This window comes from Pholis gunnellus, assembly GCF_910591455.1.
Source record: "Pholis gunnellus genome assembly, chromosome: 7".
Classification (NCBI taxonomy): Eukaryota; Metazoa; Chordata; class Actinopteri; order Perciformes; family Pholidae; genus Pholis; species Pholis gunnellus.
Window position 1 is genome coordinate 5,459,640 of NC_136533.1, and position 22,472 is coordinate 5,482,111.

General features: G+C 42.2%; 2 protein-coding genes across 4 annotated transcripts; both read right to left on the reverse strand.

Annotated features, from left to right (window-relative positions):
* Nucleotides 1-7,412: 7,412 nt before the first annotated feature.
* Nucleotides 7,413-14,307, reverse strand: api5 (apoptosis inhibitor 5). Its single transcript, XM_079162259.1, has 14 exons — nucleotides 14,017-14,307; nucleotides 12,800-12,961; nucleotides 12,557-12,650; nucleotides 12,248-12,313; nucleotides 11,925-12,076; nucleotides 11,467-11,673; nucleotides 11,150-11,254; nucleotides 10,405-10,494; nucleotides 9,640-9,821; nucleotides 9,394-9,487; nucleotides 9,231-9,287; nucleotides 8,804-8,883; nucleotides 8,553-8,695; nucleotides 7,413-8,057 (listed from the first exon to the last, which is right to left on the reverse strand). Exons 1-14 carry the CDS (start codon nucleotides 14,086-14,088, stop codon nucleotides 7,978-7,980), a joined length of 1,584 nt encoding a protein of 527 aa, XP_079018385.1. The 5' UTR covers nucleotides 14,089-14,307; the 3' UTR covers nucleotides 7,413-7,977.
* A 730-nt stretch (nucleotides 14,308-15,037) lies between these two features.
* Nucleotides 15,038-22,229, reverse strand: samm50 (SAMM50 sorting and assembly machinery component). Of its 3 annotated transcripts, none has more exons than XM_079162476.1 (15): nucleotides 22,093-22,229; nucleotides 20,869-20,979; nucleotides 20,460-20,561; nucleotides 20,285-20,372; nucleotides 20,033-20,139; nucleotides 19,648-19,778; nucleotides 19,356-19,443; nucleotides 19,041-19,169; nucleotides 18,031-18,102; nucleotides 17,857-17,943; nucleotides 17,451-17,521; nucleotides 16,404-16,471; nucleotides 16,165-16,311; nucleotides 15,790-15,931; nucleotides 15,038-15,215 (listed from the first exon to the last, which is right to left on the reverse strand). In XM_079162476.1, the coding sequence occupies exons 1-15, from the start codon at nucleotides 22,111-22,113 to the stop codon at nucleotides 15,170-15,172; spliced, it is 1,410 nt and encodes a 469-aa protein (XP_079018602.1). In that variant the 5' UTR covers nucleotides 22,114-22,229; the 3' UTR covers nucleotides 15,038-15,169. The 3 variants fall into 3 exon arrangements, with proteins under 3 accessions (XP_079018602.1, XP_079018601.1, XP_079018603.1); XM_079162475.1 differs by having other exon boundaries at nucleotides 16,165-16,320; XM_079162477.1 differs by lacking the exon at nucleotides 22,093-22,229 and adding an exon at nucleotides 21,920-21,937 and having other exon boundaries at nucleotides 16,165-16,320.
* Nucleotides 22,230-22,472: the final 243 nt, after the last annotated feature.

A 22,472-nucleotide genomic window follows, 5' to 3' on the forward strand; every position in this document is an offset into this window, starting at 1 on the left:
AGACTTGACAAAGCCTCCAGAATGATTCTGTCCAGGTCTCACTCGGTAGAGGTTGAATTCACAGGGAGGTGGTTTTAATGTCAAGGAATATAATACATGGGGAGTTGTACTAGGATTTAGAGGAAGAGTTCACTGTTGGGTCTCAGGGTTCACGTGTGGGAGCTATCCATGGTGCTGAAATGTCAATACAAGCTGAAAACAATCAAGATTTTACTGTTAAACTCTACATTTTTTTTGTCCCCGCTTTATGTAACTTACCCAATGTTGTTGTAAAGCAGCTTTTTGAAAACTCAGAGGAGTGGCCCCCATAAATTATTCTTACGGTTATTATTTTGACAGGCCTCTGACTCGTCTGCATCCCGGGAACATATCGTGACTGATAATTGATAATAGTCTGAAGAGGTGAAATGGCAATACACTCCCCGGAATCACTACAAAGCTGCAATTAATATTTCTTATTCACAAGCTATGGGAGACAATATAGAAACTGTACACAACACTAAGACCGTTCATCTCCAAATAAGGTACATTTTTGAAAGGTAAAAAAAACTGAAGGTACTCCTTATTTCCCTTCTTCTTAAGCGAAACAAGCATTTTAAAACCCCTTTGGGTTATCAGAAAATCTCGTTGTGGCAAATGATTTACAATCATGATCTTTGGGGTAAACAGAACAAATGGATAAAGGGGGTGGGGGGTGGCTGTGTAGTTATCCATTCACTCTAACTTTTATACTTCTACAACAACATTGATTTTATTGGTGATTGAAGTAGAGAAGCAACTGTGCAAGTGGTTGAAAGACTCAGTGCCCTCAGTGTTTCAGTATCCACCAGGACACAAAACTGAATTCTATAAAAGAATAAAGTGTAGGTGAGAATGCAAATAAATGTTTTTTTCAGAAATTATGACTCTATCTGGAGATTTATAGTTTACTCATATACATCCCTGTATTTAAGTGTTTACACTGTTCTGATGAATATTATTAGCCCTTACCAAGTGCTAATAATATGTTGCCAATGTGTTTTCAATGAAGAATCTGAAGCTGTAGAGAAAGAAAGAACCCTTATTATTCTCCTGTCTGTAGCCAGTTTCTACAATAAAGAAACACCGTTTTGTAGAGTAATAGCCTGTTATCTTTACATACAAAATGTATGAGCAACATCAATACTTTCTCTTTTAAGTCTAATATAGCTAAGAGACCTGTTGATTTGAAAAATAACTACCCTATCTCCGAGACACATCATCATTGATGCATGCTATGAAACACACAAACGTCATATACAAATGTTGGCTACTGGTTTGGAACTTTTCCCACCTGTTTTTCAAAAGTTGCCCAACCTACTTAAGTTACTGGGTTGCCATTTGTGTTTTTTTTTCCAGGAGTGCAGAAAGAAACTGTCTTTATGTGTGATGTCTGGTGGAGAGAAGTAGAAGACAAGAGAGAAGAAGGGAGAAGGAGACACATGCAGGGAGGGAGGGAGTGAGGCGAGCAGAGAGACCGTGACAAAAATACTTCTAGGACTGAATTAGGCCTTATGATTCATCCTCTTCAATTGAGAAACACATTTCAAATGTCGTAGGATGTTCCATCTCACGTCTGGTAGCCATTTACCACAGCGCCTTTCAGGTTTTTGCTGTGACAATTGCGTACCAAACACACTGACAAAAAAAAAAAGGGTGTGAGTGCTGTTTGGGAGGAGGAAGTGGAGTGTGCGATCACCAACAGAGAGGAAAGATGCTCGGATAACGCCCAAATACATGAACGTACCACTAACCTGCTCAGGTTGTCGCGAACAAAAGGTGGCAGGTTGAACCGGTGGGTGTCCATCCTGGGTTCAAGCAAATGTCTGGCCTGCTGGGGAGCCTTTCAAGGCGACTCTGGAGCTGCCGCTGACCTCTGAACCTCTGTGAATTAAGGGGAAAGACGAGTTTTCTCAGAAGAATCTATAAGGGATTCACAATAAATGAGAAAACAATGACTTGTGCTGTTACAGGTACAAGCTCTGTGGGACTCAAGAGATGTGTGATAGCAGTAGCAGGCGGGGGACCCACATGGGGAGAAATGTATCATAGAAGACGTCATCAGCAGCCATGGAAGTCACGCAGCATTCAGGGGTCAGTGCCAAAGCTGATGACAGAGTTAGAGCGAGAGAGCGAGAGAGAGAGAGAGAGAGAGAGAGAGATCCAGGGTGTGACTAAGACCATGGAAAAACAGTGTGCTGTCCTCCGTTCCTCCTCCATAATAACATAAACACACGAGTCAGACAGCCTGTTTGAGCGGAAATGTTGGTCTTGATAACAAAATGAAAATGTCACTCCCTCTATACGGCCTATTGAGCTTCAACCCTCCGCCTTGTCCTCTTTAGAAGACAACACGGCAATACAATAATAATACCTTCAAAACATTTGCCTTGGGTGTATGTTGCCCCTCCCCCTCCCTTTTTTCCACTTGGATCTCTGCCTGTGTGTATGTGTGTGTTGTATACACACAGGTCCTTTTAATTTGTTTGATGTCCCCCTCCCATCTGCCTTGTGGCTTTCCATTCCGACTCGTAGGCTTCGTCTTTCTAGGAAACAGTGGGTGTTTTGGTCTGATGTTTACTATTGGCCCCTGTGGATGAGGGCAAGCATACACACCGAATAGAAGGGATCCTTTGCCAAGTTATGTTATACATATTGAACCATTATGACTGAAAAAAGAAATCCCCAGAGAAAGGTATATCAGGATTGTAATGTCTCTTTGTATATTTTATTTGGTTTCATGTGCGATTTTTGTTTCCTCAAAACCGTCTTAATAAACTGTGGTAACTTAAATCCCTCTACTGTTTGGTTTAAATGTTCCGTTAAAAGAAAGAAGTCAAAAATATATAAAGAAAAGGTTACAAAAAATAGATTATATTAAAAAACATACTTAAAAAAATCTAAAATACCTTTTAAAGTTAAATTACAGAAGGGAAGTGTCTTAAACATGTTAAAAGTAGTTTTTCAGTCATATTTGTTTTCAGGTTTAGCTTCATATGATAGAACAAAATAACACTCAAACTAAATCTAAATCAAAGAGAAGCTTGAAAATATAGATTTAAAGTGTAGAACCATTGCCAGGTTTACTACTGTGGGACCGTTATTGTTGAGAGTGTGTACAGAGGGATGGCTGGCCAGGTTTTGTTTGAATTTCAAGCCCAGATTAAGGAACCCTGCGCCCTCTCCTCCCTCCCCCTATTTATTTTTCCATCTCTCCGGCCTAAATGATGTCAATGGAAGCAGAGCTATAGTGCTATTTATAGAAACCCCACCCCCTCCCCTCCCCACTCCACTCTGCACCACACACTCAAATACACACACCACCACTACTTACAAACCCCTCCTACACCCAACACCAACCATCCTCAGCATCACATGCTTGGTTGGGAGCTCTGCTGCACACAATAAACCACCTCAAGAGAAGAATCCGCATGAATCGAGCCGCTGAATATTTATGAACGGCTTTGTCACATGTACGCACTGCGCGCGCATGTCTCCCCCCCCCCATCACCCCCCCCCCCCCCTTAACGTGTGTGTGTGTGTGTGTGTTTGCTCTCCATGCCTGGTTATTGTCCGTGCAGCCGTAGCCTACTTCCCTCTGCAGGAGAGAAAAAAAAACAAAGAAAAAGAAAACCCATTGAGAGGGACAGGGGAGATGCGCGGCCCCGAGCTGCTGCTCTTCATTCACTCATTTCGTGCAGTCATTCATTCATTCATCCATCACCTTCCCACTCACTCATTCATACAAATCTCGTCCCGCAGAGTCTGTGAATGGGATGAATGTGGGAATGCGGGAAGCCACCTGTTCTGTCGGTGCGCTATCTGCTGCCGGTATTCCAGGTTGTTTGGGTTTTTTTCTTTTTCTCAGTTGGAATCACCAACTTGAACTTGTGTGCGTGTAAGTGCTCGTGCGTGGAGGGAGGAGGGGGGAGGGGGCACAAGAGTACACTGTGTTCCCTGGGTATGAGTTTTGGGAGCTCTATGCATAGACCAAATAACACCCCCTCCTCTCCTCTCCTCTCCTCTCCACACCTCTCTCTCTCTCTCTCTCTCTCTCTCCACGACTCGTTCTGTCTCTTGACATTCACATGTTAGATTACGTAACATAGTTTGAGGGGGGGAGTGGTGGTGGTGCTGAGGGGGGGGGGGGGGGGGGGGGGGGGGGGTTAAAGTCTCCTTCCATCACAAATAAATGCACGGTTTGCTGCACAAGCGTGTTCGACTGAGAAGAACTCATGAGGTCTGTTTTTTTTAGACTGCCTACTATTTCTGAAAGGCGGCCGTGATAAAAATAAACTACTACCCCCCCCCCCCCCCCTCCCAAAATCCATCATCCACCCTCATCCTCTCTGAGATTTAGAAGAGCTGAATTTCAAACCCGTCCTTCATCAACGGAATCGTGTAAATATATAACAGGAGCTGATGCGGCTCTATCGGCAGAGGTTAATGATGATTTCGGGGATCTAACGGAGCAAAAGTCCTCAATATCTCACTTCAAAGCCGGTATAAATAAAATAAAAAAGAGGTAATTCTGATCATTTCTGTCTTTGAGAGGCGGAGAGTAGGCTACACATATTTGTCATTTTGCTTGATTGAAGCACTATCATACGTCTCTGTTGGCATCGTTTCCATGTATGTTGGGACATTTGTGTTTTTCTCGTGCGACAGGAGGAACTGCGTATTTTTTTTAATAAAACTTGGTATATATGCATATAATAAACAGCAGCAGAGGGAAGGGCTGGTTGGTGTTTGTAGAGACACTGTGTACATCCACAGCGGTCACATGTGCCGCAGCCGCTTCCCTGCACTCCTGCTGAAGTTGACATGTTAACACTCACTGGCTGCTATATTTAGCCCAGCCTCACAGTGCTGTTACTATTCCCAGCATTGTACATGAGGGGGCGGATGGTGCGTTTATATACATACAAAATAGAAGATAGAAGAACAAGTACCCTTTTCTCAACAGATTTAGATGTATGCGTAAACTCCGGGTTGTTATCTGCACCCATACCTCGCTCGATAATTCAATGCCTGGACACAACCAGCTGATAATGCTGGATGCAGAACTCAGATGGTGTGTAACTGCCTCGACCTCTGTGTGGAGCAACAAAGCTTTCTTCCCTCATAGAATGAATGTTATTAAACTCCATAACTATTTTCAAGACGTCGAAGTCTGGACATACTGGTAACATAACACTAATAAACTCACACGTTACGCACCGTAGTCTCGTGAAAGACAAACAACAATCATCCGTTTCAATCAAAAATGCTGCTCTCAATTGTATGGAATGAATTTGTCAAGAAAGTTTTTGTCAAGCAAAGTTCTCCTTGGATGCATTCTGGGCAAACCCTGTGTTGGTTATTTTCAGCTCCGCCGTGTGTGTGTGTGTGTGTGTGTGTGTGTGTGTGTGTGTGTGTGTGTGTGTGTGTGTGTGTGTGTGTGTGTGTGTGTGTCTGTGTGAGCGCGCGCAAACGCGTGTGCCAGGCATCTTTGGTTGGCTGGCTGGCGGGTTTGGGAAATACCTGGTCACGATCAATGAGGAGATGGTTTAATCCTGGTCACATACCGCTCCCTACTGTCCTGAAATGAGAACTTGAACTTAAACGACCAGCCTGCAAATCAGTCACGATGAGAGATCAAATTAGGGAACACATATTGCATCAAAAGCAACCAACTGGTGGTACATTTTGAAAGCGTTATCTCTGTTGCAGCCGTGTTTCATTTCAGCAGTGACCGATCACAGCACTTGACCAAAAAATAGACAAGGCCCCTTATCACTAAATGTTCAGGGTCATGAAAAGGAGGGGATGTGATGTGAGGATATTTTCTCTCTCTTCCTCTTCTCTGCATCGCTCGCCGGGATCGCAGTGTTCCTCCATGCGCCCTAACCCGAGCAGAAATACAAAGAGACAAAAAGACATCATGAAAGCGTTAAGTGACTCGTTGGGTTGGGGATAAAAATAGATCTGGTTGCTCTGCGAGGAAAACCCTGGACTGGATCGCCCTCTAGAGGGGAGACTCTGCAAAGACAAGAGACAGTTCATGGACGGACAAGCTTTTGTTTTTATATCTTCTGCAATCAAAATGTGCAGTATTGCTCAACAGTGTTGTAAAGCAACCACCACCTTTATTTCTAATCAATTCATATAATGGATTCATTTTATTTTTTAAATTGTACATGAAATGATACATACTGAGACATGTTTGTTGTATTGGAATTTGTTTGTATGTAAGGGAAGAAACTACAGGTGAAGAGGGTGCAACGTTTTTACCAATAGGCATCTCCATGAGATCTCCATAGTTGATTACTTACATAAAGACAATTATTTTTTATATGAAGTTTTCTAAAGTGTTGTGAATTCCAGTATTTTTCTATTGGGAAATGAAGCCTTATCGAATGCTCATTTGGGGGATTTCGGAAAAATCTACAGATGCAATTAGACATCGTGTAGTGAAATAAACACCTAAATGTGTATTGTGGACTTTAAGAACAATGTCTATCCAACAAATGCTGCATGTTAAACGTCCTTCTGCAAGTAAAGGACGATAAAACGAATTTGTGTTTGATCTTCATGCACTTCCTTAATTACATTCAGAAATGTAACTTATTCTGCAGCTTTTTGTATTTGCTTTATATAATGCTGCAGCTGATGTTTTTAAATATGATTTTCACTTTCATATAGTTTGTTTTTAACGTTAAAACGCTTCACAGTTGCCCCTGTAAAACACTTCCACAGTCGATTCAGAACATTGAGTTTGCGCGGACATGATCCTCCTTTTTCCATTTCTGGGTACATTTTGGGAATACGCTCTGTCTTTAGAGCAGAGTCTTATATTTAGATAAGGTTTAGCTAAGACTCAAGGCTACTGGACAAAAACAGGTTAAATTAGGATTTGAATAGGTATGTTTAGTTTAGTTCAAACTTGGATTCTGAGCTAAGACCAAAGTAAAGATTGTGTGAGTAAGAAACACAACACGTTTAACATCGCTCACATCCAGAATAATGCATACAAACTCAACCTTTAGCCGTTTTATCTTCCGTTTGTGCTTTTATGTGAAACTTTTAGAGCTGCCGTCTTCGCATCAACTCCCTCGGACCATTTTTAAGGTGGATCTTGATAGAGCTTTACGTTCATTCACTTCATCAGAATTACAGTTGTTTCAGAATAATAATCAAGATTAGGACTTTGGCGTAACTTTGCATTAATGAATGAACTATAGCATACGGTTGTGTGTTGGAAAATGGGCACATTACCAGAGCCTCCACCACCAGTGTGTGTGTAAAATAAAGTGTGTGTTCTAAACACAGCAACTATTTATAGCTTGTTCAATTATTGAGAGCCTTCAGCTCAACTACTGCAAACTTCTACAGAAAAGTTGAAGGACAAACGGTTCATACTTCCATACAAGTTTATGATAAAAATCCAATGAAACGACATCATTGATTCATACAAAGTCGCATAGTTAGCCAATTCAACTTAAGTTCTAATAAAAAAAGATTAAATAAAAAGGTAGAAAGAAACGCAATCACCAACATGTTCCCAACAAGAGGATCTTCATCTCTTCCTACAACAATCCGACAAAAATATTTATCAGTTACAACATGGCAGTCTTTTGTTCCACAAAAATACACAGGATAATATTAAAAATGATGGGGGGAAAAACATCTAGATTTACGCTAACCATCGCCGTGGCCAAGAGGATTATGGGAGTAATTGTTGTAATGACTGAGCCCGTTGTCTGATATTCTGAAGACAGGAAACCAAACCCTCCCCCCAGCCCCAAAAACAAAAACACAAAAAACTGGATGTGCGAGTCGGAAAGTGAAAAAGACGTGGAGACCAGTTGGAAAAAAAAAACGTAGGTGACAAATAGTCCGTCTTGGTGCGGAAAAGATCCTGATGTGATGCAGTTCAATGAGCAACATGTACTGTATGCGTGCGTTTGTGCGAGTTTCTCAGTAGATTCGGCCTCGGCTCCTGTTGCCTCTGCCTCCGAAGCCTCGTCCTCGGCCGCCCCTGAAGCCGCCGCGCTGCTCTGGAGTAAAAACAAAACAAAAAAAACACGGATCAGCATGGAAATATGACTTATCTTTGGCATTTCTACACGGCAATTGATTGATACGCAGTGGCCGACATATACATCAATGCAGTTGAATATATTGCCGGATTTAGCTCGTGGCAAAGTTTTCCCATTTGAGAGCTTGTTGTTGTTTGTCTTGTTCTTATAAAATGAGAAAAACTGCCTTAATATAGATCATACAGATTTACAATAAAGAAGTGGATTACTCAGCAGGTGTAAGTTGAACATTTTGATTTGAATACATTGAACGGCTGTGAATCCAAGCGGACTGAAGCCGACGTCCTCCACTAAGGAGTAATCCACAGACTTTTCAGACCAAAAGAAATCCTCACTGACACAGATAGTAACCGTAGCTCTATCAAAAACACCCCAATGTGCAGTATATTAAAAAAAGATGCAACGGCTGCACAACAGTGTTTTAAAAGATAAAAGCGCCACAGCGCTCCTCACCATAAGTGAAATTGCCGATGGTCGCGCTGAACTTGCCGCTGGGTGGATTGTAGATCTGCCGCGCGTCCCTCCGGGGCTGAGGAGAGACCTGTTTTTTTATGCCGTCGGCAGAGCCCATCTCCTCACCGGACGGGCGCTTGGGCCTGCACAGATAAAGAGAAAAGTAGGTGAGGACCCAATAGGGCAGCAAGGACACACAGACGCTGTGCGTGTGTAGCTTCCGATGGCTGAATCAGTGGGAGCAGACTTACGCTACTGCCTCGGACCTCTGGACGGGTTTCCAGGACAGACTGACTGTGCTCTTGAATGATGGAGGGTTGTGGAAGAGATCCTGGAAAGAAACATTAAAATAGAACTATTGGTTGCAATGCAGAGTTTATATTGTATTCGTCTGATGCACATAAGTTACCAGAAAAAGTAGAAACCCTGTACATTGTAAAGCAATCCTATGAAACAGTCCTTTAAATAAATAACTCCACTGGAGAAGTTGTACATTTCTCAATCATTGCCGACAGTGTCAGAAAGGTTCTGTTTACGTCTATGTTGTTGCAGTGGATCACATTATTATTTGAGGTGTTTCTGCTTCTCTAGATCCATACATGGTGTGATTAATTAATGTTTTAACATCTTGCTGCTTAGCGTAATGACGGCACAAAGTACAGCATGAAAACACCTCACCTTGATGAGGACGTTGATGTTGTTTGTGATCTTGAGGGCCACCACTTTGATCTTATTCTGATGACGCAGAGAAGACGGGTTAGTCTGTGATGTACACTTCACAGCAGAACTCAAGACAACGGACACGGCTCAGTTTGCATTTATTGTTGACAGCAGTCGTTACCTCGTCCGTCTTCAGAGCATCTCCGGACTTTCCTTGTAGTGCTACTCGCAGCTGTCTGATATAAACCTGCAGGCCTCTGGCAAAATACTGTAACCTGTTGAAACACAAAGCACATTCACTACCGTCTGAAAAGTGTCCGTTTTAGGATAAAATGACCACGGTGAGCTAAGCCATCAAACACACCCGACGTGCTCATCTATGTTACAAATTTCACTCCACGGGATTCTTTGTGTGCCACACCCTCACCTGATCTTGAAGTCTTTGAGGCGCTCGGCATCCACTTTGTCGATGAGGAAGTCCGGCAGCTTCTTGCCCAGCTGGTGGAAGCCGAAGAGCAGACACTCCACGTAGCTGAACTGCAGTTTGGGCTCCTCGCTTGCCGGGTTATCGCCGTTCTCCGCTTCTTCTGGTGGCAGAGGCATGAACTCCTACATAAACAGGGAAAACATGAGCAGAACATTGTTGTTAGCTTTAATTTATTGCCATTTCAGCTTGGACAATTACAGGGTTTACTGGAACAAAGGGATAGTTTATTGTTCTACAAATATATATTTGAACATTATTATCCATTACTACTGTGGACCCTGCATTAAAACTACCTCTACAATAAATCATTAGGATCATTGTTTTAAGCTCAAGTTGATTACAATAACGCCTTTGTATTGTATAGTTAATATCAACAACTCTGACAGCAGTAGTTGTTAAACTGTAGGCTTTTAAAAGGGAAGGTTGTTGGTTCAAATACAGAGACCAGATGGGACAATCTGACTAAGTAAAGTGAGTAAGTCAAGTTCTTGAATGTCCCACCAACTGCTATTAAATGATCCCTCGCCAGAAAATGAATCCTCAGTTGTCCCACAGTGAGAGGATGCACAACGACACGAATGTAAAGCAGGAAAAGCTAAAAAAAGAGCAGTAGAATCTCAAACTGCCGATGTGTACTTTGATTTTTAAGTGCGTTTCCACTTGTATTCCTCCAGCTCCAAAAACAACAGGGCAATCGGTTCTCACCAGCAGCTTGGTAAACAGCATGTTGAGGTTGGGCTCCAGCTTTTCCATGTCTCCACAGAACGGACTCATCTCAGCCAGCAGCTTCAGCACCTACACACACACACACACACAGCTTAGCAGATCCCCTCACACAGTGTAATGCGCATTGCTAATGAGAAAACAGTGTTGCGTGGTGCAGACTAATGACCCATTAACAACATGCAGTTGGCTGACACCTCTGACAGGTGGCTGCCACGCTGACTTTGTTTACTACTACAACCGCTCACCAAATGTCAGACACTCTGAGCATCGACCTCACACCGGTGGCCATATTCATCTTGCTGTTATTTAACACATAAACAAAAGATTCTCCTGGATAGTTTAACAACCATATAGGTTTATGCTATGACCTCCAGTTTTAATCATTTTAACTTTGTTTCGTTTTGGCACAGCAGACGGGTCTAAACACTACACTACCCATGAGCCGTGGCAAGTATAAGGCATGGAGAACGGGCCGGTCAAGAGGCGATAATCACATTGGTAGAATTAAAAAAGTCGTTATAGTTTATAAAACTAGAGTATAAAACTCTGCGCATAGCTGGTGAATTCACCCACAATTGAACAAAATTATAAAAGTGAACCGATTTAAGCTGCAGATGTGAACAACACTCAATAGTTAATATCACTTAAGAACCAAGGGAATTTATAAATACTTTTAGATGCGACGTACGATGTGGTAAGATCAGTAAATACATAAAGAACTCACCTCCAACTGAATGTCCAGCTCAGCCACAGGACTTGTCAGAGCACTGAGGTTGGGCAGGACGTGTTCACAGAAGTAGGTTACAAAAAGCGTGGAATGGACATTTTTCTACAAGACAAGAGAAAACTATGATTAATTCATACTTTAACTGCAGTAAACCTGCCATAAATAACATCAATGCTTCGACGAATACATGTAAAAACAGACAATATGCACTGTGTGCAGCAACGACTGGTCGATCAATTGATTATTCAATCAACAGAAAATGAATCATCAGTTATTTTGATTAGTCATGTGTTTCATGCATTGGTTGCACTCACAGAGAAGAGGGGCAGGGCTTGACGTGTGCACTGCAGCAGGCGGTCAACAGTGTCCGGGTCGGCCGGGTTGAGGGCCTGCTCCAGGAAAGCCTGCTCCACCACCAGCTCCACCAGCTGCTGCCGCCCGCTCACCGTCTGCAGCACCCGCAGGCCCGACACCACACGCATCAACAGCACAAACTCCTCTCCAGTCACATCCTCCAGGACCTACGGAGGAGACAGGAAACACTTAATCAACATGCACTCGTCTGTCATTGTTTGAACTACAACATTATTAAAATGGTAACCAACCCCATGGCCTTTAAGTCAGTCAATCATAATATTATACATATAGTCCAGCCCTAACTGATTCCAGTCCATCATAAGGTGTGATGTAGTACCATTGTTACATTTAGACTTATTCAGAAATAAAGCACGCATCTGTGACCATAGATCAATAGTACACTCTATATGCTCACCTTCTTTGTCTCTGCAAAGACATAATCCTCCATCTCCTTCGTCATGACGTCCTCTGGCAGGGTCTTCAGTTTGGTCGACAGAAACTTGATGGCCCTTTCCCGCACTATGTCCTCTCCTTGCAGGATCTGAGAGAAGAGGCCCCCGAGAGTACCTGAGCGATAAAAGACGTTTACGTTACATGTTTGAAAGAATGGACCGTGGACAGTCACTTATACATTCATTTTTCACAGGGTCCTCTTTCAGAACAGCTCTGAACCGAGTTGAATTATTGACAAATATACAAGAGTGGTATTTTTGCTCAGCAGGGGGACGCAGCGCTTACCCTTAGCGTCTATCTTGAAGATAGAAACAAGTGCTCCAGTCACTTGGTTGAACTCTGGTGTATCATCTGAGAGCACAAACAAATACAGATTTCTAACATTTGCATAATCCAGAGAACAATATACTGTTAAGACTGACAAGAAAATCTGATATCCAAGTTATTATACAGACTGGAGAACAGATTATGATATTAGCAGTGCAAGTAGACGACATGGCTGTACGGCCAGTGAGGTCGTTTGTAAAAAAACAAATAGAATACCAAAAAGGATACTGAAGTTTCTTAAATGTTTAGCTTAAAGCATTCAAATACCTGTCTGAAGGAGCTGGGTGAGAATATCTGCAACTCTGAGGATGTTCTCGCCAGTTGCAAACCTCGGAAGCTCCTTGATGGCCTGCCGTCGGATCTGGACAAAGACACACAGAGGGGATTGAGTTTTTGTTGTCATGTTTAGAAATGTAGGAGGAAACCCCAAATCAACCAACACATCGAGCCTGCGATTAGAACTGCAAGTTCATCAGATTCCCATACACAGCTGTGTCCTTCAATGCTCACCGACACATCCTCGTCTTCACAAAGATCAAGCTGGGCATTAATGGCCGAGTCGGCCAGTTCCGGAAAGCTGCTGAAGAACTTGGGGATAAACTGTGCCGCCAGGCGCTTCTCCTTCGGGCCACTCTTCACGCCATCCAAGATTACTTGGTAGGCATCCTTGTGCTGCAGAAGAAAAGGTACATCAATAAACCACATTACAAATTTATACTTAAGCTCACATTATAATATGCTGTAGGTTCAAGATCGAAAGCGACTTTGGTCCACGGTTCACTGGAACGACATACAGCTGAACCTGTTAAACAGTGGGTTTCATGGGACATTGAGTGTACATGGTTGTTACAGTTCAGCTCTGTGTATGTGTACTACCATGAGGTGGGACCGCTATGAAGCAGTCTGCGTGAGGGTAGAAATGGGGACGTAATTTTAGTCTGTGAAAACAATTGTACGATGTTCCACGTGATTCTGGGAAAGCTTTCTTAAGTCTGAGGAAATAACTGGGTGACTACAAATTGGGTTTTAAAAAAGGAGAAATGCATTCACCCGAGACCTACCATGCTATGGCTCTGCAGCATTGACTTTGACCAGTTTTTGTAGGTCCTCTAACACTACACCTAACGTTATTTAATCTCAAAAGGGAAATGGAGGCGGTGCGTTTAAATGTAAATTGCATGTGGACTGGGTTGTTTTCAGATTCGGGTTAGTCCCAAAATAAAAAATTAAACCTGCTGTGCCTGTGTTGAACAGGGAGTAACCAAACTTGCAGAACTGGCTAAAAACGTGATTGGTCACTCAACTGTAAACTGTGTGCCATACATTTAAACGTAAACTAAAGATTTGATCTTTTAAACCCATATGCGTCAAAAAGTTCCCAACAACGTCCAGTGAAACATTATCTTGAATGAGAAGTAATGCGGTGAATTTTAGTCAACATTAGTTTAATTGAGTTGTCCTTAAATCGGTTGACCGTTGATGAAAATGTGTTTGTTCGTAGGAAAATCACCGTTTGAAGGAGTTAAAAGTGATTGTAACAGAGTTTGTACCACCAAGGGTCGCTATGGAGAGGCCCTTAACATTAGCACGGACACTGCGTTAGCATGCTAGAAGTTAGCCTAGCAGGCTCACAACAATGTTACGTAGCTCACAACAAAGTTAACGACTGCGGACGGGGGATAAGGGGCCGTTATATGTTGTAAAATAAACACGGTCGCCTAATTTACCTGACTCAGGTCGTCCTTAGCATCAGCAAGGACCCCGTAGCTCCGATAGAGATCCTCAATAGTGACCGCCATCAGCGTGCGTCCGGGTGCCTGCCGCTCACAGATAAGACCGCCGATAAAAGAGAGCTCTTCTCTGCTCGTTTTTGCTCCGTTTCAAACGACGTTAGCACAAACAACGCCGTTTTATCGGGATATGTGTTCTTCGGAAAAGCTGACGGGGAGAAATTTCGAGAATCCTCTGAATGAACACCCTACTACGGTCCGTCTTCCCGCAATCTCTGGTGAGCAGGCTAAAACGCTACGGAACAATAACTTGAGCGCATGCGCCGGTGTAGCCAATCGGGTGGAGACTCACAGCACACGTGACCAGTAGAGTGCGCCGAACAGACGCGCAGTAAAACCGCTCACCGTAGGTCACCGAAATGATCAAATGAGATGGCTCTGGTTCAAATGACAAGTAAACAGATGAATAAATTAGGCTTATATTGACAGAATCGCTTTATTTTATTTCATGTATTATGTTCAAATGTTTGACATTTATACTTTTCTAAATTGTATAATACGTCATACTTTTATATGAAACTTATATTTGAATCAAGTCTGAAACTTATTTCTTATGTTTTCTATTGTACATTTTTCCATTTATATCATGTCTCTTGACTTTTGCAATGCATTTTTGGTTATGCATCAAAACACCAAGACACATTTGATTGTGCAAACCTACTTGGTAATAAAACGGTTTCTGTTTCGGATTAAAAACTGAAACAGCTGTCAACAATGTCTCAAAACCTCAGTGAGACCAATCTCTAAATTCAGAGCTTTGCTCAACATGCAATAGTGTTTTTGAATGTATAAGGCTGACAACTACATGTTCAATCATCCTGTGGCAGACTCAGGTTCGTTCACTTGTTATTTTCTATGTGAAACACAGTAATGTGACCTGAGTAAAATCAGACTAAGAGCCCTTTATTTGACTTCTGACAATAAATGATAAAAAAAAAGGGTACATCATAATGAACGGTCAGTGCAAACACTTTTACTGAACTAATGAGTTGCAACGATTCTGTACAAGCAATTTCCTCTTCCAATAAAATGTTTCTGGCATAAAATTAAATTGAAACACAAGGAAGTTCCAGATCCAAGAAATGTGGTTTCACAGGAACCGGATTCCTGCTCCAAACTGGACCCCGTCACATATCCTGCAAGGAACAGAGAAAATAAGTTCAAATCAATGTCGAAGCAAACCAAGAATTTGATTATTTCCAGTGCATGTGAAGGACACTATGCATGGAACATGGAGATAGAGCGGGTCCGCCTTTGACTACAAGATTGTTGGTTCGATCCCCAGCTCCTCCTGTTCGCGTGTCCATGAGGGAGACACTGAACAGCAGCCTCCTGCTCCTAATGTATGTGACAATGTTTTAAAATAAAATTTCCCCCATAGAGGAAGAATGCTGTAAAGAGTGTTGCAGCCCGATATTCAGATTTCAGAACGAGATTTCTCTTTGAGCGGACACAATAACAAACACACCAGTTCAAGCGAAAGGTAAAGAAAAACGTTCCCCTTTAAGTGTATTTCACCCATGTTTACATGAGATGATGAGACCCACCTGCTCAGGCAGTTTCAGTTTCAGTTTGATTGTTTTGTTTACTCTGGTCGTTTCTAAGTTATTCATTCATTGTCTGTTTGCAGGGAAGCTAAGGGAGTTTACCTAGTGAGCCTAAAGTGTCCTTAAAGTAAAACCTAAAACTAGCTAACCCAACCAGTCCTACCTGTCTCCACTCTGGACTCCCATGGGAATGCAGTAATTCAGCTCCAGTCTGGCAATGTTCCCCAAACGCAGCACAATGCCGAGTCCGTACGACCAACGGATGCATTCTGCAAGTTTCTTCAAATGTGCCTGTGGCCCCTCACCTGAGAACATATAACCCCAATCAACAGAAAATATATTGGGCATCTGCAAATTCCAGCATCAATATTTTGAGCTCTGCTTCGCCCGATCAAGAGGCAACTCTGTCCAAACCTGAACTACATAAGACAACAATTCAACCCAGTGACCCAATCCTTCCTAACAGAATTCTGGTCCATGAAACAATGAACCTTCAACGGTCATTACAGAGGTGCTTGCTCTGTTTCCAACTACTCACCATAGTTGAGGTTACAAAGGTTTCCAGCGTTGAGGAAGAAGTGTGTTCTGAAGAGGTCACCAAAGCCCCCCTTGCCTGGTCTGAAGGGTAGAGGGGTGTAGAGGTGGAGGCCTCCCGCCCAGTAGCCCTCTCCTCCCAGGTAGTCGCCTGCCATATCAGTAATTCAAGCACACAACCTTTCAATTAACCATCAAACTTCAGCCTGGTTACAGAGCAACTCAGCCAAGTTAATGTCTCACCTTCACTCTGTGGGCCCATACTGTACATACTGAATCCCCTGATGCTGGTGGGGCCACCTAGATAGAACCTAGCAGGTCGACAAAGACACAGAAAACATACAATATGTAATGTGAGCTTCCGTGAAAACAGAAAGAACCGTTCAGTTAATTAAGTGAATTTAGTTAGCATAAAAATTGCACTCGCTCTGTGAGTCATAACTCAGTCAAATCTGAACACACATACACTACCGTTCAAAAGTTTGGGGTCACCCAGACAATTTCGTGTCAATTTTCAGTTTCTTCGCAATTTCTCGCATGGAATAGCCTTCACTTCTAAGAACAAGAATAGACTGGCGAGTTTCACATGAAAGTTCTCTTTTTCTGGCCATGTTGAGAGTATAATCGAACCCACAAATGTGATGCTCCAGACACTCAACTAGCTCAAAGGAAGGCCAGTTTTATAGCTTCTCTCACCAGCATAACTGTTTTCAGCTGTGCTAACATATTTGCACAAGGGTTTTCTAATCATCAATTAGTCTTCGAAGGCGATTAGAACACTGGAGTGATAGTTGCTGTAAATAGGCCTCTATACACCTATGTAGATATTTCATTAAAAACCAGACGTTTCCACCTAGAATAGTCATTAACCACATTAACAATGTATAGAGCGTATTTCTGAATAATGTAATGTTATCTTCATTGAAAGAAACCTTATGAGAAATAAGGACATTTCTAAGTGACCCCAAACTTTTGAACGGTAGTGTACATGATACACATATTCTTAAAATCAATGTGACTTACATTTTTTAAGGAAATATAAAAAATATCTGCAATGTCCATTGCAAATAAACATATATAATCCACTTAGAAATCTTCATTATCACAGTAATCCAGAGATAGTTGTCTGGACATGCATGTGTTCATTGCAAACAGGAACTGCCGATAATCCAGCATACATTTATTGGTGCCAACTTGCTAAAATGGCTCAAGTTGTCTGGAGTGTCCAGACTTCAAAATCCCTTGGCCTTGTTGTTGAGGGTAAAAGGGTGGTGCATTGTATTTCTGTACCTGTCTGCTATGCTTGTTGGCTTGTCACCAATGGGTAGGAGCACACCGCCCCACAGTGAGGCAGAAAGGACCTGGAGGAGAGAGTCAAAGGGGTTCGTATAGTGCACAGAACCTAAATTATTTACTAGAACTGTGTACTTTGGCCCAGTAAAACTGCTTTAAGTTAAACTATAAAGCAATAAAAGGTAGGGTTAGTAATCTACTTCAAAAACATCTTTATTATCTTTGTTGAAACTCTTATTACATCCCGACAGAAGTCAATGCATCAAATGCTCTGGCATCTGTGGCTATCACAGGACTGTAAGAACAATACTCTTGCTAGTCTCAAGATTACCAACCCTAGCTTTAAGAGTCTTTAGTTCAGATAATTTACTAAATGGCTGAAAGGTAAAATCTAGAATCTCACCGAGTCCCAGAAGAGAGTTTTGTTGAGCTGTATCTCAAAGTCCTCCTTCAGGAAGCTGGCGTCTCCCCCAGTGTAACCAGCAAGCTCCTACACAACCACAACACAACACGTCAGTGAAATTGTTCTTTATATAGGAATTGAAAAAAAGCTCTGGCTTAGTGTTGAACAACAGACCTGATGGATCTTCAACAGGCCACCTTTCCTGGGAAGAATGGAGGAGCTTCTGTTGTCGATGACCATAGTGTGCTGGAAAGCATAAAGACACCGTCAGAAAACGTGCTAAAAACTGGTTTAGTACTACGGCCTCTTTTTGGATATTCAAGTTTACATTTTGGCCTTTAACTTTGGAATCTTAAGTTTCCAAAATATCTTTTTCCTGGATTCTGTGGGTCCAGGCGTATCTATCCACATAAGCCACGCCCATTTGTATCCATATTGTATTTCCGCCATTTTGAATCGTTTCATAATCTGTTTTTTTTTCGCTACCCCACCTACAAATCTTGAGCGATCGCTCAAGACCAAGCCGGAAAAAGTTATTTTTCATTTTTTTGATGTTCAATACAGTTTTGCTATAGCTGGCCCTCAAATGTAGCTCATATTTCATTACATTTTGAATGATAATGACAAATTTGGTGCCATTTGGCCAATAGGTTGCACTGTAGCAGTATAATCTAACTACAAAGCAAGGATATCTCAAGAACGTTTAATTCAATCTACTTTTAATATTAATAAACAAGTGAAAAGAGCTCAGTGCATCCGCGGGAAAGGGGGTTCGGGGGTCTACAGACTAAGTCAAACATGTCGTCCGCTGCGGGCCTCTACAGGCCGTGGCTCATTGACAGCGGTTCAGTTTTGCTGCTGGATGCTATTAACGTTAGAACCAAACTCTTCTTCACTTCCCTGGAATCAATGAGCGACGAGCGGTTATTGACAACCCTGCAAAGAATGTCCAGGGGCCAAGCAATCGGCCCCTTCCACATCAGTACTGCACTCGTCAGAGGGAATCCACCATTCACCCTCCACACAATTTTATTGGAATGTGTTGTGCGCACATTTTTGAAAACCCCGGCTGAAGCGCTGAACAACAGCGTTGCCATTAATTCTCTGACAGCAGACTTCATGAAACCCCACAGCTGTTTCAAAGCCCACAGTAAAATATTCAATGTAAAATAAGAGACGAATACCGAAAGTGAGGACTTGAGGGAATGGCCGCTCTCCTCCCGGACGGCAAACGAGGCAGTGCGAGCCAGACAGCCCAGCTCTCTCCACACTCCCTCCCACTTCAGGGTTTGGTTGGTCTTCCACACGGGGAACTGTGGTAATAAGACACCAGTTTATTACCTTTATTTGTACAGATTTCAGGCACCCGTGTCTCCTTAAAACATAGGAAAAGTAACATCTCTGTGAAAGGCTTATCTTGGTAGGCCTCTGTCATTATCCATCCATATGCGATACATTTATGTGAGTGCAATACAATTAGGAATAAAACAAATATTTACGCTCAATTCTCCAGAGACGCCTCGATCCGTCTCCCTCACAGAACTCCACGGAAACTGACCCGTTACTTTGTACACGTTGAGTAAGATACTGAAAGGGAAACAAAGAAGAGAGGAAATGTCAATACCCTGCTCGGATTCCCTTGTGATCATGAAACATACCCATCTACAGTTACTGCATAGATTACTCAGACACGACTCCAGGAGACCACCATGCTTGCCTGCCCTGCACACCGTGTATTAAGGTGATTAGACCTAAAAACAAGGGTGTTCTATGAAGCTGTTCATGTCTTACTTGCGTTCAAAGTTTCCTGGCTGGGGTTTGAAGAAAGATAGGCCGTAGGATGTTTCTTTGGTGCCGTAGGAGAACTGGAAGGTCATTTTCTCCGCCCGACCTAATGCATTGGGTAACTTCAGGCCCAGTACCTGAAAAATAAAGCGGGAGAGATGATCAGGGTTTCCGACTGTGTGCTTAGAGGCAATCAAGCTGATCTTTTCACTGAATCTGTCTGAAGAAATAAATACATATTAGCATCATTACAAACGAAAGCTGAAGTCAACATTGGAAATAATCTTAGGTAAGTCAGTGTATGGAAGTCAGTGCAGTAAGACACTATGATTTAGATCCAAGTCAGTCTGTGGCCTATCAGAAAGCAGACGGCGACATGAGCCATGCTCACCATGCTTCCCTCGTTGTTTCCAACCATGGTGTTGTAGCTGCCCGTCATCCGTCTCAGCTCGGTGACTTCAAACGTCACGTCGAGGCCGTTGGGAAGAGCATCCTCACCTGAAGAGAGAGGGAAACAATGAGTCAGATGATGTACGTACAGCCCAGTTCCGCTGTTTAACACAGAAGATGAATCATTAGAAATGTACTTTTATTTGAAAAGTGCATCTGCGCAACCATAAGGCCGCGGAGTGATTGCCAGTACCTCGGGAAGTGTCGATTACAACTTCTACTTTTCTGAAGATACCGAGACGCAGCAGCTTCTGTCGGGCTTCATGGGACTTTCGCATCACCTGCACAACAAATGGAATTTCTTGATGCACTCAAAAGCATGAATTGGGAAAGCATTGATCAGTACAGCTGTATCAACATGCGCCTACATCAATCAAGTTCTTTGCCCGGAAGACTTCTGCGATCTCATAAGTCAGCAGGTCCTCCTTGGTTTTTCCGAGCCCATCTATGTGCACTCGTTGAACTACGACCTGTAGAACAGAACAAACAGAAATAGGAATATTTACCTAAAACAAAACAAACAAAAAACACTCATTAGCCAAATATTAAAATGCTGTTTCTCCCTTCTATAGCATGTCCACTAAAGGTGCAGTTTGCCTGCATTTCAGGTTGTTTTAGATTTATTGTTTCACTTCTTTCATTTACAGCTTGTGGGATGGATATGAGGCAAACAATGCAGAACTCCTCTGCTAGCAGAGCACAAACAAAGCGTGGACACAGCCCTCACAACGTGAGAGTGCACAGTTTAATTACTGACCGGAACAAAACAAATCTTACTTTCTTGTTCTCAAGAACTTCTTGCTTTGGCTCGAGCTCAATCTCCGGAGCCTCGATGTCGTCAGGTTGAACTCCGAGCTCTGGCCCTCGCATGGGCAGAGGGTCCAGGCTCTGCAACACAAAATAAGAGGGTGTGTGTTATACGTTTGACCAATACGGAGAGGAGGTTACATTCTATAATTACACTATATTACACATGCTGGGAGTGCCAAGTATTCTCCACAACAATGAAGTGCCCAGCAGCAGAGTAGGGCTGCAACGGTTATTTGTTACCATTATTTTCTTGATTATTTGATGAATCAATTGTATGTGCATCACATTTCCAAATGTCTTGTTTACTGTTCAATATAAAACAGAGAAAAGCAGCGAATCAGCCCACTGGAGAAGCTGGAGCAAGACAATTACATTTACACTGAAATAATTAATTGATGATCAAAATATTTGCTGACTAGTTTGACTAATTAATTGATTAAGCGATTCATTGTTCCAAAGCTAAACCACACCACAATGCAGTGAGATACAATTTCCATAAAATATCATGAAACCGATTAATAAAAACAGGACTGTTGTTTGGCCATTGTTGATGACGCATCTATTTTATTATAAAGTATTATATATATATATATATATATATATATAGTATAATTATATAAGTTTTATTAGAAGAATAGGAAATGTTGCATTGGAAAAGACATGAGTAAATGTGTGCCCAGACAAAAATATGAATACAGGAAAATCAACGAATTAAAAAATGATTATGAGGAGGTTTATGTACAAAGCGTTATCTTTCCCTTTAAACTCCGTTTTAATCATAATACTAACAATAATACTTATTGATGTATTATATTTGGGACTACTCTGGCCCTAGCTACAGTCCTGTACAAAATGTATTGAGAAGAATAACGGTGTAAACAACACTAAGTGTAGCAGAGTGTGCAGAATGCAGTGAGTGGAGGAGCCACGAGCATATCTGTCAATGATTTATATCTAAATACACTCAGCAGAGCCTTCACGTTTAATGGAGGTAAAAACTAACTAGCAGTGAATTAACCGAGTGTCTTCTTGTCCCAGAGATGAACGCCTGAGCCTTTGTAGGATCATGTTGAACGTGCAGTGTGTGGGCCTCTTTCTCTCTGCACAGCAGCCCGCTCTGTCAGATAACTCACTGGACACACGGAGAGGTTAGTTAGTCTTAGCTAACGCGTTCGCCGGGAGGTTCCTTACCCTCGCGTGGACGGTGCCCATGCTGAGCTCCGCAGGGCGCGGTCCCGGTAAATCACGGACGAAGCTGTAGGTGGAAAAAGACCGACACAATTTAACCTACAAGTAACCGGAGGAAAGGCGACGAGGCTTCGTAGAAGGAGGCGGCCATGTCACTTCCTGACCACGCCCCTCTGCGGGTGCGCATTCAACACAGCGACGCTGCAAAATGTAAATAATAGATAACTAATGATAATAACTTTTTCTAAAATAAATAAATGTATACTACCATACACACTACTATAATATTTTTACTACTGTTTTATTTGTTATGTTGTACACATTATAAGATATTATAATGTATTATTATTTAATTTATTTCCAATAAATACAAATAATTCTAA